Below are 13,118 nucleotides of genomic sequence, written 5' to 3'. Positions count from 1 at the left end.
GTCTCAAACTCCTGACCTCAGGTGATCCGCCTGTCCAGGCCTCCCAAAGTGCTGGGATTACAGGTGTGAGCCACCACACCTGGCCTGTACCTTGCAACCCTTACCCAATCCCCCAGGTGTACACACTGAGGTGCCGGTCTATGTTTTCCAAAGAGACCTGGATGTAGCTTTTCCAGTGACTCAACTTACTTGGATGATGTAATTCCCCTCTTTGTGCCTCTTTCCTCCTCAACATGTGTAAACACTCGTTCATGGCTCAAGATCAGTATCAGGCTCATGTCTGCAATCCCAGCATTTTGGGAGGCCAAGGCAGGAAGATCACTTGAGCTCAGGAGTGTGAGACCAGCCTGGGCAATATAGTGAGACCCCTGTCTCTACCAAAGAAACAAACAAAAAAAGCAGGACGTGGTAGTGTGCACCTGTAGTCCCAGCTATTAATACATGGGAGGCTGAGGCAGGAGGATCACTTGAGCTCAGGAGTTCCAGACCAGCCTGGACAACATGGTGAGACCATCTCTCTCTCTCTCTCTCTCTCTCTCTCTTTAAGCCGGAAGCCTTAGGGAAGTAAGGAAAGAGGAAGGAAAGGCAGGAGCGGTGAGACCATATCTCTAAAAGAGAAAAATAGCTGAGTGTGGTGGTACATGTCTGTAGTCCCAACTACTCAGGAGGCTGAGGTGGGAGGATCATTTGAGCCTGGCAGTTCGAGGCTGCAGTGAGCCATGATTATGCCACTGCACTCTAGCCTGGCCAACCGAGCGAGACCCTGTCTCAAACAATAAGATTCACTTCACTCCATTCTTTCCTCCTTCCCTCTTTTCTCTCTCTCTTTTTTTTTTTTGAGATGGAGTTTTGCTCTTGTTGCCCAGGCTGGAGTGCAATGGCGCAATCTTGGCTCACCGCAGCCTCCGCCTCCTGGGTTCAAGTGATTCTCCTGCCTCAGCTTCCCAAGTAGGTGGGACTACAGGCACCCACCACCATGCCCAGCTAATTTTTTTATTTTTAGTGGAGATGAGGTTTCACTATGTTGGCCAGGCTGGTCTTGAACCCCTGACTGCATGATCCGCCTGCCTTGGCTTCCCAAAGTGCTGGGATTACAGGTGTGAGCCACCGCACCCAGCCTTGCTGTATTGCCCAGGCTGGTCTTGAACTCCTGGGTTCAAACAATCCTCCTACCTTGGATTCCCAGTGCTGGGATTACAGGCATGAGCCACTGCACCCATCCCATGCAGCAAGAACTCTGAAGAGTGGGAATTGAAGACTCCAGATGCAACAAATGTTTTTCTGAAAAGGACCAGACAGAAAATATTTTGTTTGGGTTTTGTGAGCTAGCCAGTTGGGATTACAGGTATGGCCACCATGCCCAGCTTCTTCACTGTTTTCTTCAGTTCCACCCGGCCCCAGGCTCACTCCGCTGCTCTCTGACTCAGGCAAATTGCTCTGCTCACACCATGAATGCTCTGTTACGCTTCGCCTCTGCCCTGGGGTAGATAGAGGACCCAGGCTAGGTAAGAGTTAACTGACACCTAAAGGAGTCACACCATAGAGGCTCTGAGAGGAGAAGATTTTTGCTAGGAAATAATCAGGGTGGACTTCTTGGGGGAGGCATCTGTTGACTCAACCTCAGAGGCAGATGAGAGAGGGCCCCCCTGGCAGAACCTGGGGTGCTGTCCCTTCCTGTGATGGTGGAGAGTGGGGCCCTTCCCCAGTGGGTGAGGAAAACCAGGGCCCACGCTCTCTTCGGGGAGACAGCTGAGCACAGAGGTGCGACTCCACCAAACGTGAGGCGCTAGGAGGGTGACGGGTGACGCTGAGTGCTCCATGGTGGGCGGGGCTGCCTGGCTCAGATGTCCCAACCACAGCACGTCACGGCGCTCCCTAGCTGTGGCCTCAGCCTTCCTCAGGTGTTGAGGTCTTGTTTCCCTTCCCTGGAGGGCATGTTCAGAGCCCCGCCAAGCCCCCCCGCACAGATGGGAGTACAGACCAGTCACAGTGAGACCTTGGCCAAGAGACCTCACTCTCTGGAGTTTTAATTTCTGTGCCCACATTTCAGGGATGATGGTGCACCCCAGAGCTGTAGAGGGAGTTCGTGGCCATCACAATGACAGGCCGCCTTTACTGAGCATTTACCATGTGCTTGGCACGGTGCTCAGAGCAAGATTTCCATCACCCAGTCAAGGAAGTGAAGCAGCTTGCCTGAGATCACACAGCAAAAACGTCTTTTTTTTTTTTTTTTTTTTGAGACAGAATCTTGCTCTGTTGTCCAGGCTGGGGTGCAGTGGTATGATCATAGCTCACCTCAACGTCTGCCTCCCCAGCTCAAGTGATTCTCCCACCTCAGCCTCCACAAGTAGTTGGGACCACAGGTGCATCCATCACACTAATTAAATTTAATTCGTGGCTAATTATTATTATTATTATTATTATTTTGAGAAATGGAGGCTTGCTCTGTGGCCCAGGCTAGAGTGCAGTGGTGTGATCTCAGTTCACAGCAACCTCCACCTCCCAGGTTCAAGCAATTCTCCTGCCTCAGCTTCTTGAGTGGCTGGGATTACAGGCATGTGCCACCACACCTGGCTAATTTTTTGTATTTTTAGTAGAGATGGGGGTTTCTCCATGTTGGTCAGGCTGGTCTTGAACTAAGGTGATGCGCCTGCCTTGGCCTCCCAAAGTGCTCAGGTTGCAGGTGTGAGCCACCGCACCTGGCCATAAATCTTTAAAAACATTTTTAAAAAGAGACGGAGTCTCACTCTGTTGCCCAGGCTGGAGTGCAGTGGCGCGATCTCAGCTCACTGCAACCTCCGCCTCCCAGGTTCAAGTGATTCTGTCACAAGGGCCGGCTAATTTTTTTTGTACTTTTAGTAGAGACGGGGTTTCACCATGTTGGCCAGGCTGGTCTTGAACTCCTGGCCTCTAGTGGTCCACCTGCCTCGGCCTTCCAAAGTATAGGGATTACAGGCATGAACCACCATACCCGGCCTGGGGTGCTCTTAACCTCTATGCTGTATTTATTTCTCTTTTCCTTTTGTTTTTTAAGATAGAGTCTCGCTCTCTCACCCAGGCTAGAGTGCAGTGGTGCAATCATAGCTCATTGCAGTCTCTGCCTCCTGGGCTCAGGCAGTCCTCCCATCGCAGTCTCCGGGGTAGCTGGGACCACAGGCAGGAGGCATCATGCCCGGCTGGCATCAGTATCTAAATCTTTATTCCTAGCCTGACATGGTGGCTCGTGCATGTAATCCCAGCACTTTGGGAGGCTGAGATGGGTGGATCACTTGAGGTCAGGAGTTCAAGATCAGCCTGGCCAACATGGAGAAACCTTGCCTCTACTAAAAATATAAAAAATTAACCAGGCATTGTGGCACTCACCTGTAATTCCAGCTACTCAGGAGGCTGAGGCAGGAGAATCGGTTGAGCCCAGGAGGCAGAGGTTACAGTGAGCCGAGATGGTGCCACTGCACTCTGGCCTGGGTGGCAGAGTGAGACTGTCTCAAAAAAAAAAAAAAAAGTTTATTCCTGGTCGGTCAGCTTCCTTGGAGAGGGACCTTCTATGTGCCCATCCTCCGGGTGTGGAGAGAGTGCCCAGCGCTGAGGGCACGTGTGTGTCTTAATTTCAACATTCACATTCCAGGTTAGGTGAACACTCCTGCTGTTTCCCACCACCCTTGATTTTGCAATTTTGTTTCTCTTTCCAGAAACCCTGCCATTTTTCCTTTTTTTTTGAGACAGAGATTCACTCTTATTGCCCAGGCTGGAGTGCAAAGGCTCGATCTCAGCTCACTGCAACCTCTGCCTCCCAGGTTCAAGCGATTCTCCTGCCTCAGCCTCCCGAGTAGCTGGGATTATGGGAGCTCATCATGGCTGGCTTTTTTTTTTTTTTTTTTTGTATTTTTAATAGAGACAGGTTTCACCATGTTGGCCAGGCTGGTCTCGAACTCCTTACCACAGGTGATTCACTCACCTCAGCCTCCCAAAGTGCTGGGATTACAGGTATGAGCCACTATTGTGCCTGGCCCCCTTTTTTTTTTTTGATGGAGTTTTGCTCTATCACCCAGGTTGGAGTGCAGTGACGCGATCTTGGCTCTCTGCAACCTCCACCTCCTGAGTTCAAGCGATTCTCCTGCCTCAGCCTCCCAAGTAGCTGGTATTAGTGGTGCTCACCACTCCTGGCTTTTTTTTTTTTTTTTTTTTTCTATATTTAGTAGAGATGGGATTTCACTAGGTTGGCCATGCTGGTCTTGAATTCCTGAGCTCAGGTAATTCACTCACCTCAGCCTCCCAAAATGCTGGGCTTACAGGCATGAGCCATCGTGCCTGGCCCATTTTCCTTTCTCTTAAGAAAAAAATAAAATAAAAGGCTGGACTTGGTGGCTCACACCTGTAATCCCAGCATTTTGGGAGGCCAGGGCAGTAGGATCCATTCAGCCCAGGAGTTAGAGACCAGCCTGGGCAACATGGAAAGGCTCTATCTCAATTAAAATATAAAATAAAATATCCTGTGTTCATTCCCTTAGGAAAAAAAAATTAAAAAAATTAAAAATGGGCCTGGTGGTCCGGCAGCCTGGCAAGGTAGCTCACGCCTATAATCCTAGCACTTTGGGAGGCTGAGATGAGTGAACCATTTGATCCAAGGAGGTCGACTGAGTAACATGGTGAAACCTCTTCTCTTCAAATAATACTTAATTAGCTGAGCATGGTGGTGCATGCCTATAGTCCTAGCTACTCGGGAGGCTGAGGTGGGAGGATTGCTTCAGCCCAGCGGTTGAGGTTGCTGTGAGCTGTGATTACCCACTGCATTCCAGCTTGGGTGACAGTGTGAAACCCTGTCTCAAAAAAGTAAAAATTATTTAGAAAGGGCCAGGTGAGGTGGCTCATACCTGTAGTCCCAGCGCTTTGGGAGTCTGAGGTGGGCTGATCACTGGAGCCCAGGAGCTGGAGGCTGCAATGAGTCATGATGACACCCCTGCACTCCAGCCTGAGCAACAGAGTGAGACCCTATTTTTATTTATTTATTTATTAATTATACTTTAAGTTCTGGGGTACAAGTGCAGATCATGCAGGTTTGCTGCATAGGTATACACGTGCCATGGTGGTGGTTTGCTGCATCCATCACTATTTTTTTTTTTTTTTTTTGAGGTGAAGTCTCGTTCTGTCACCCAGGCTGGAGTGCAATGGTGCGATCTCGTCTCACGGTGACCTCCACCTCCCAGGTTCAAGCAATTCTCCTGCCTCAGCTTCCCAAGTAACTAGAACTACAAATATGCGCCACCACCCCCAGCAATTTTTTTTTTTTTTTTTTTTTTTTTGATACAGAGTTTTACTCTGTTGCTCAAGCTGGAGTGCAATGGCGTGATCTGGCTCACTGTAATCTCCGCCTCCTGGGTTCAAGTGATTCTCCTGCCTCAGCCTCCTGAGTAGCTGGGATTACAGGCATGTGCCATCAAGCCCAACTAATTTTGTATTTTTAGTAGAGACAGGGTTTCTTCACATTGGTCAGGCTGGTCTTGAACTCCTAAGCTCAGGTGATCTGCCTGCCTTGGCCTCCCAAAGTGCTGGGATTACAGGCGTGAGCCACTTCACCTGGCCTTCTTCCGCAAGTATATCTATGGCAAACTTCTGTGTTTTAGCTGCCATCAACACTGTTAATGGCTGAGGGGACTCACCAACGAATAGTCCTGGGGGTGGTGAAATTCTAAGAAAACTCACCTTTCCACTCTGCTGGCTTGTAAATTTTTTTTTTTTTTTTTTTTTTTGAGACGGAGTTTCGCTCTTGTTACCCAGGCTGGAGTGCAATGGCGCGATCTCGGCTCACCGCAACCTCCGCCTCCTGGGTTCAGGCAATTCTCCTGCCTCAGCCTCCTGAGTAGCTGAGATTACAGGCACGTGCCACCATGCCCAGCTAATTTTTTGTATTTTTAGTAGAGACGGGGTTTCACCATGTTGACCAGGATGGTCTCGATCTCTCGACCTCGTGATCCACCCGCCTCGGCCTCCCAAAGTGCTGGGATTACAGGCTTGAGCCACCGCGCCCGGCCTGGCTTGTAAATTTTTGTTTGTTTGTTTATGAACAATTGCTTAAGCGTCACTACAGTGAAGTTTCAGGAGACAGTGAAAGCAGAGGCTGTTTCACTTTGTCATCTTGACCTGGAAGGGACAGTGTGAAGGGCGACATGAGTGGTGAGGTGGTGTCTCCAGTTGCAGGTCTGGGCAAAGAACATTCTGGGCTGAGGAATAGCAAGTCCAAAGGAAAACGTGGGCACAGTGGCATTCTCAAACTTGCGGGGCCATTAGAATCTTCCGGAGGACACCCTCTCTGAGAGTTTCCGGGGGTTTAGTCCTGGGTGCTAGAATTTGCATAGCTAATAGGCTACAGATAGTGGCCCTGTTGCTGGGTTGGGCCTCACACGTGGAGAACCCAAACCGTTTATGGGAATTGTTTAGCATTTGGTAATGTTCCTTCCACACTGCCAGTATCGTTATTGTTTTCTCTGTAATCCCCCAGGGAGGCCCAATACAGCATTAGACACAGACACTGTGCTGATGTTGCAAGACACTTGTTTCTCCCTTATGAATGGGCATGGTAACTCATGCCAGTCATCACAGCTGAGCAACGTAGCAAGACTGTCTCTATAAAACAAAAACAAAAACCCCCCAAAAAAACTGGGGTCAGGCATGGTGGCTCAAGCCTGTAATTCCAACTCTTAGGGAGGCAGAGACGGGAGGATAGCTTGAACCCAAGAGTTCGAGACCTGCCTGGGTAATATAGCAAGACCCTGTTCTAGACCAAAAAGAAAAAAAAAGAAAAAAAAGAAAAAAAAACTTTGGTAGGCATGGTTGTATGTGCCTGTAGTTCAGCTATTTAGGAGGCTAAGGCAGGAGGATGGCTTGAACCCAGGATTGGAGCCTGCAGTGGGCTATGATCATGCCACTGCACTCCAGCCTGGGCAACAGAGCAAGACCTTGTATCTGAAACCAAAACAAAAGTTTATTGAGGCGGTCTCACTCTGTTGCCCAGGCTGGAGTGCAATGACTTGATTTTGGTTCACTGCAATCTCCGCCTCCCAGGGTCAAGGAATTCTCCTGCCTCAGCCTCCTAAATAGGATTACAGCCTCCTAAATAGGGATTACAGGTGCATGCCGCCACACTCAGCTAATGTTAGTGTACTTTTAGCAGAGATGGGGTTTCACCACGTTGGCCAGGATGGTCACGATCTCCTGACCTCGTGATATGCCTGCCTTGGCCTTCCACAGTGCTGGGATTGGAAACATCTTGGGCCACTATGCCTGGCCCTACTTATTTATGATAATTCAGTCTCCATAGAGACTGTCAAACATTGCCAATGCCGAGTATATTTCAAGTCGTCATGACGGGGTATTGGGAAGAGTTTTCAATTAACAATAATTGTGCCTCAGATAAACCTCATTGGCTATGGTACTGCCACTGTGCAAAGCTATTTATTTATTTTTGAGATAGATTCTTGCTCTGTCACCCAGGCTGGAATGCTGTAACATGATCTTGGCTCACTGCAACCTCTGCCTCCCAGGTTCAAGTGATTCTCCTGCCTCACCCTCCTGCGTAGCTTGGATTACAGGCACCTGCCAAGGCCAGCTAATTTTTGTATTTTTAGTAGAGATGGGGTTTCATCATGTTGGCCAGGCTGGTCTCAAACCCCTGAACTAAGGATCCGCCCGCCTCGGACCCCCAAATTGCTGGGATGACAGGCGTGAGCCATGGCGCCCAGCCAGTCCCTTTATTTTATGGGCTGACTCCTGCCGGAAGAGGGATGAAAGGCCTGATCTACGCTCCCATCTCCCGTGGGGCTGGAGACAGGAAGGGAGTTGGCCAGTGTGGACCCACACTGGGCTGGGCAGACCAGGACTTCAACACCAGCCAAGGGCTTTCCCTGGGTCACGTTCATCTCCTTCTGGCTGTGCTTCCTCTTTTGGAGCAAAGTTTTCACTGCTTCTCGGCCCATCCTCCCAGCCCTGGATTGGCCGCCTCTCAGCAGGCCAGCACAGATGGGAAATGTGAGTTTCCGACAACTCGCCCGCCCACCTGACACTGTCCCTTTCTTGCAGGGGAATTTTCCCACCTGGACTCTCCAAGCTTCTGCTTGTGGGGTCCCGAGGGACTCCTGCTGGGAAGCGTCCAGTGGGTGGGTGGGGGCAGGCCAGGGAAGGCCCAGGGGTCCTGGGGAAGGTGGGCAGGAGGGCTTACCATGACATTCCGGGTTCCACTGGGGAGGGGGGAGTGGGGGGGGGTGGAGGCGGGTGCTCCTGGAGTGAGGGTGGTTGAGGCCTGGCTGAATTCTGACTCTTCTTAGGAAGTGCTGGATGTGAGGGGAACCTGGGGGAGTCCCAGTGATGGGGAGCTACAGGGTGCTGAGAGGAGGAAGAGAAGAGACTAACAAGGGGAGAGACAGGGAGAGACAGAGGGAATCAGAGACAGACAGAAGCAGGCAGAGAGACAGAAAGAGTGACAGCCAGAGCCACACAGTGACAGGGAGAGAGACACTGAGCAAAGGACAGAGTCAGCAAGAGATCCACGAAGACACCAGGAAGCAGCGGCAGGGAGAGCGAACCCGGGCGGCAGAGACACGGCAGGGAGAGAGGAGCCTGGGGCCGAGCTTGGAAGGCCAGAAACAGAAAAGAAAGCGAAAGGCGGAGAGGGATCCCGGTGGAGAAAGTTCCTCGGAGTCGCGGGGCAAGGCTCTGGGCAGGGCGCAGGCTCCGGAGAAAGGCAGGCTCTGGGCGGGGACAGGCTCTGAGCGTGGGAGTTTCTCTTTGGAGTTTCGCTTAAAAGCGGCGGCGCGGGAGTCCGCCCGCAGTCTCTTGTCGCCGGTCATGGGACACTCCCCTGATGCCGCGCTGGACCCCGAAGCCCCGTGGCCTCCAGCGCCCCGCGCCCGCTCCTGCCGCCCGCTGCGGTGGGTCCTGGTCGCCGCGCTGCTGCTGCTGCTCGCGGCCACCTGCGCCGTCTGTGTCACCCGCCCCTGGGCCGTCTCCGGGGCTCACGCCTCACCCGGCTCCGTACCCAGCCCGAGACTCCGCGACAGCCCTGAGCTTTCGCCAGGTGACCCCGCCGGCCTCCCGGACCCGCGGCAGGTGAGAGGCGCCCCGACCCTCGGTCGCGGATCTCGCGGGGTACCCCCGCCGCCCCCCTGGGACTCCCTTCTCCACCCGCACCCCCGACCGCGGAGACGAGACCCACGGCGGCTCCCACCCTCCATCTAGCGCCGAGGCGGGGCGCATACATTTCATCCCGCACCCCTAGGAGACCCCATCTGTACCCCGGCCGGCGGCAGTGAGGAGACCCCCCAACAGGATTTTTTTTTTTTTTTTTTCTGAGACGTAGTCTCGCTGTGTCGCTAGGCTGGAGGGAATGCAGTGGCGCGTCGGCTCACTGCAACCTCTGCCTCCAGGGTCTCCTGCCTCAGTCTCCCAAGTAGCTGGGACTACAGGCGCAGAGCCAGTTTTTTTTGAGACGGAGTTTCGCTCTTGTTACCCAGGCTGCAGTGCAATGGCGCGATCTCGGCTCACCGCAACCTCCGCCTCCTGGGTTCAGGCAATTCTCCTGCCTCAGCCTCCTGAGTAGCTGGGATTACAGGCACGCGCCACCATGCCCAGCTACTTTTTTAATTTTTAGTAGAGACGGGGTTTCACCATGTCGACCAGGATGGTCTCGATCTCTGGACCTCGTGATCCGCCTGCTTCGGCCTCCCAAACTGCTGGGATTACAGGCGTGAGCCACCGCGCCCGGCCCCCCAACAGTTCTTTTTGGACCCCTATGGGTCCCCTTCTCCTTCTAGCCCCGGGGACACCCCTTTCATCCCGTGCCCCCTACGACACCCTGGGCCTGGGAGAGGAGATCCCACAAGTTCTTTTTGGCCCTCCAAGGGCTCTCCTTCTCCATGTTGCACGGGAGGGCACCCCTTTCATTTCGCATCCCCACGAGACCCCATCAGCACCCTAGGCCAGGAGGAGACGACCCCAAGGTCCTCAAATCCTCGGGGACACGTCCTCTGCCTCAGGGCCGGAGAAAGAGGGCTTCCCTCCTCTGAGGCACTCGGTGGGGGTACCCCTCCCTCACTCCGCATTCCCAGGTGACCCTCCGCAGCTCTCCAACCCTCAACGCCTTGAGGGGGGAAGGTTTTTTCCATCCCTGACTCGAGGGGGGCACTTCCTCTTTATCTGGGACCACCAAGGAGACTCCCAGTTCCTTTGCTAACATCCAAAGACTCATTTTTCTCCCCAACCCTTGAGGTATACCCCTCTCCCTTTTAAGATCCCCAGGGAAACCCCCAAAAGTGGGCTGGGAAGAAGAGGGGTCTCTTTTCCCTCCTTAATTTTTGGAGGTCTGTTCTTGGGGCAGGCTGAACCAACAGCTTCCTGTGTGTGTTTCTGTTCGTGTGTGCATGTTTTTGTGTTTGTGTGCGTTTTCAGTGTTCTTTATTTGGGAGGGAAGTGTCGTTCTTTATTTGGGAGGGAAGTGTCGATTCCAGGTCTGCACAGACCCTGGGGACCCTGACGGTTGAAGTGGGTGGGGACATCACCCCTCCACTTTCTAGGGAAACCCCCATCCACCTTCCTCCTTTTCACTTTTAACAGGGCATGTTTGCACAGCTGGTGGCCCAAAATGGTGAGTGTCCTGCCCCACTCCTGTCCGGGCCCCTCCTGGGGATACTAAGAAAGGGGAGCGCCTGGAGACTGAGGCTCTGCTGACCCCTCGCTCCGACCCTCCACACTGCCCCCTCTGAAAGCTGCCACTTCACGTCTTTGAACGCCACTGATCCCTCTTTCTGACTTGCCCTGACTCTCCGGATGCCACAGCCTCCCCATCAGGCCCACCTGGGACTCCTGCCCTATCAGAACTGGGGATTGACACCCCAACCCCCACCCACCTGGTTTAGAGCCTCTGGCCTCCTTCTTTTGGAAACCCGTTCCCCCAGCTGCTTTCCTCCCCATTTCCTGCCCCCTCCCAGTTACCCAGCCTCTTCTCCTCACCTCTCCCTCCCCCAGAGCGGCCTCCCTACTCCCATTCTCTCCCTGTCCCCAGATCCTCCTCCTCTCCCCTTGACCTTCCTCCCTATCCCCTCACCTGCTCCTTCCCCAAACCCTCCTCCCCAGCCTCATCCTCTCCTCTTTCCCAAGACCCTCCTTCCCGACTTCCCTCCCCATCCAGAGACTCCCTCCCACTCCAGAACCTCTTTCTCCCTTCCTGTCCCTATCTAGAGACCCCCTTCCCTCTTCCCTCCCCCTGCAGACACCACCCCTTCTCCCTTCCTTCCCCCCTCCAGAGACCCCTTTCCCTCTTTCCTTCCCTACCCAAGACTCTCCTTCCCACCCCTGCCCATCGGCTGTGAGCCCCCTCCCTGCCCTCCCTCTCCTAGGCACTGCCTCCTCCCTAACCCTCCTCCACCCCTTCCTCCTCCCTTTTCCTTTCTTCGAAATCCTCTCACCAGGTCCTCTGTCCACCCCTCTCAAATCCACCCCTGATCCATCCTTCCTCTAGAACTTCCCCCTTTCTTAACCCCTCTCCGTCCCAGCCCCCTCCATCTCTCCTCTCCCCTTCCCTGCCTTCTCTCTCTTCTCCACCCGCCTCCTGCATCTTGGGGTCTGCCGCTCCCTCCACCCTCACTGTCCTCTCCAGGATCCCTCACCCCTCCCTGAGGCTTCTTCCAGCCAGAGGCACTGTGCCTTTTGCTTTTCACCCCCTCTTCCTCTTCCTGGCAGTCTGTCCCTGCACCTCCATTACTCCTTCCCCACCCAACCTTTTGGAATTCTCCTGACTGTGGTCCCTGGATTCTCTTCTTCTGATCTATTCCCGTCTTTCCCTCCTCCAGCCCCATCTCAGAGTCCCCTCTCCACCTCAGTCCCCTTCAATCACCCCCCAGCCCCCATGCTCGGTTCTCAGCAATGCTCAGCTAAGTGCATCCTCTCTTCCCACAGTTCTGCTGACCGACGGGCCCCTGAGCTGGTACAGCGACCCAGGCCTGGCAGGTGTGTCCCTGTCGCGGGGTCTGAGCTATGAGGAGGACACGAAGGAGCTGGTGGTAGGCACTGCCGGCGTCTACTACGTCTTCCTGCAACTAGAGCTGCACCGCGTGGTGGCCGGCCAGGGCTCGGGCTCCGTCTCCCTTGCGCTGCACCTGCAGCCGCAGCGCCCTGCCCCTGGGGCCACCACCCTGGCTTTGACCGTGGACTTGCCACCCACCTCGTCCGAGGCTCAGAACTCGGCCTTCGGTTTCCGGAGCTGCCTGCTGCACCTGGGTGCCGGCCAGCGCCTGGGCGTCCATCTGCACACTGACGCCAGCACACACCATGCCTGGCAGCTTACCCAGGGCGCCACAGTCTTGGGACTCTTCCGGGTGACCCCCGAAGTCCCAGCCGGACCGCCTGCACTGAGGTCCGAATAATGCCCCGCCTGGGTGCAGCGCACCTGGACAGAGACTGAACCCTCCTGAGACCCCTGGTGCTGGGTCCCTGCTGCTTTACCTCAAGGGGCTGGGTAGGGGTCCCTGCTGCTGACCTCCCCTCGAGGACCCTCCTCACCCCCTCCTGCCCCACGTTGGACCTTGATATTTATTCTGACCCTGATACCAGATATTATATGTATGTATATATTTAAAGAGTTTGTATATATTTCTGAGATTGTAGAGTGGGCTTTTTTAGGGGAGTTGTTGGGAGGTTTTCTACATTGCCAAGTTAGTCTCAAACTCCTGGGCTGAGACGATCCTCCTGCCTCAGACTCCCAAGCAACTGGGATTCATACTTTCTGTAAATTCATTGTACTTACCTGCTTATTTGTGTTTATTGAGCATCTGCAGTGTGCCAGCATTGTGCCGGGGGCCGGAGGGCTAGAGACACATCCAGAAATAGACCAAACGAAAATCTGACTTAGGTTAATCTGCGAAGAATCTGAAGACATCCCCAGCCTATACCTCCTGTGTGACACTTGGGGCTAGCTTTTTCTTTTCTTTCTCTCCTTTTCTTTTTCTTTCCTTTTCTCTTTTTCTTTTCTTTCTTTTCCTTCCTTCCTTCCCTCCCTCCCTTCTTCCTCCTCCCCTCCCCTTCTCTGTTGACCCAGTCCCCCTCCCCCTCCCCCTTTCCTCTCTCCTTTCCTC

At 53.7% G+C, this 13,118-nt stretch overlaps 1 protein-coding gene and 1 non-coding gene across 2 annotated transcripts; one reads left to right on the top strand and one right to left on the bottom strand.

The window, feature by feature from the left end:
* Positions 1–7,306: 7,306 nt before the first annotated feature.
* Positions 7,307–7,447, bottom strand: LOC120362936 (U4 spliceosomal RNA). The gene has a single exon (XR_005578721.1). It is a non-coding gene; the product is annotated as a U4 spliceosomal RNA (small nuclear RNA).
* An 843-nt stretch (positions 7,448–8,290) lies between these two features.
* Positions 8,291–12,711, top strand: TNFSF9 (TNF superfamily member 9). The gene is made up of 3 exons (XM_039466712.2): positions 8,291–9,099; positions 10,603–10,633; positions 11,944–12,711. Exons 1-3 carry the CDS (start codon positions 8,359–8,361, stop codon positions 12,408–12,410), a joined length of 1,239 nt encoding a protein of 412 aa, XP_039322646.2. The 5' UTR covers positions 8,291–8,358; the 3' UTR covers positions 12,411–12,711.
* The last annotated feature ends 407 nt before the right edge of the window (positions 12,712–13,118 follow it).

Source organism: Saimiri boliviensis, chromosome 14 (assembly GCF_048565385.1).
Source record: "Saimiri boliviensis isolate mSaiBol1 chromosome 14, mSaiBol1.pri, whole genome shotgun sequence".
NCBI lineage: Eukaryota > Metazoa > Chordata > Mammalia > Primates > Cebidae > Saimiri > Saimiri boliviensis.
The sequence above is the reverse complement of the archived record's forward strand: the minus strand, read 5'-3'. Positions and strand labels throughout refer to the sequence as shown.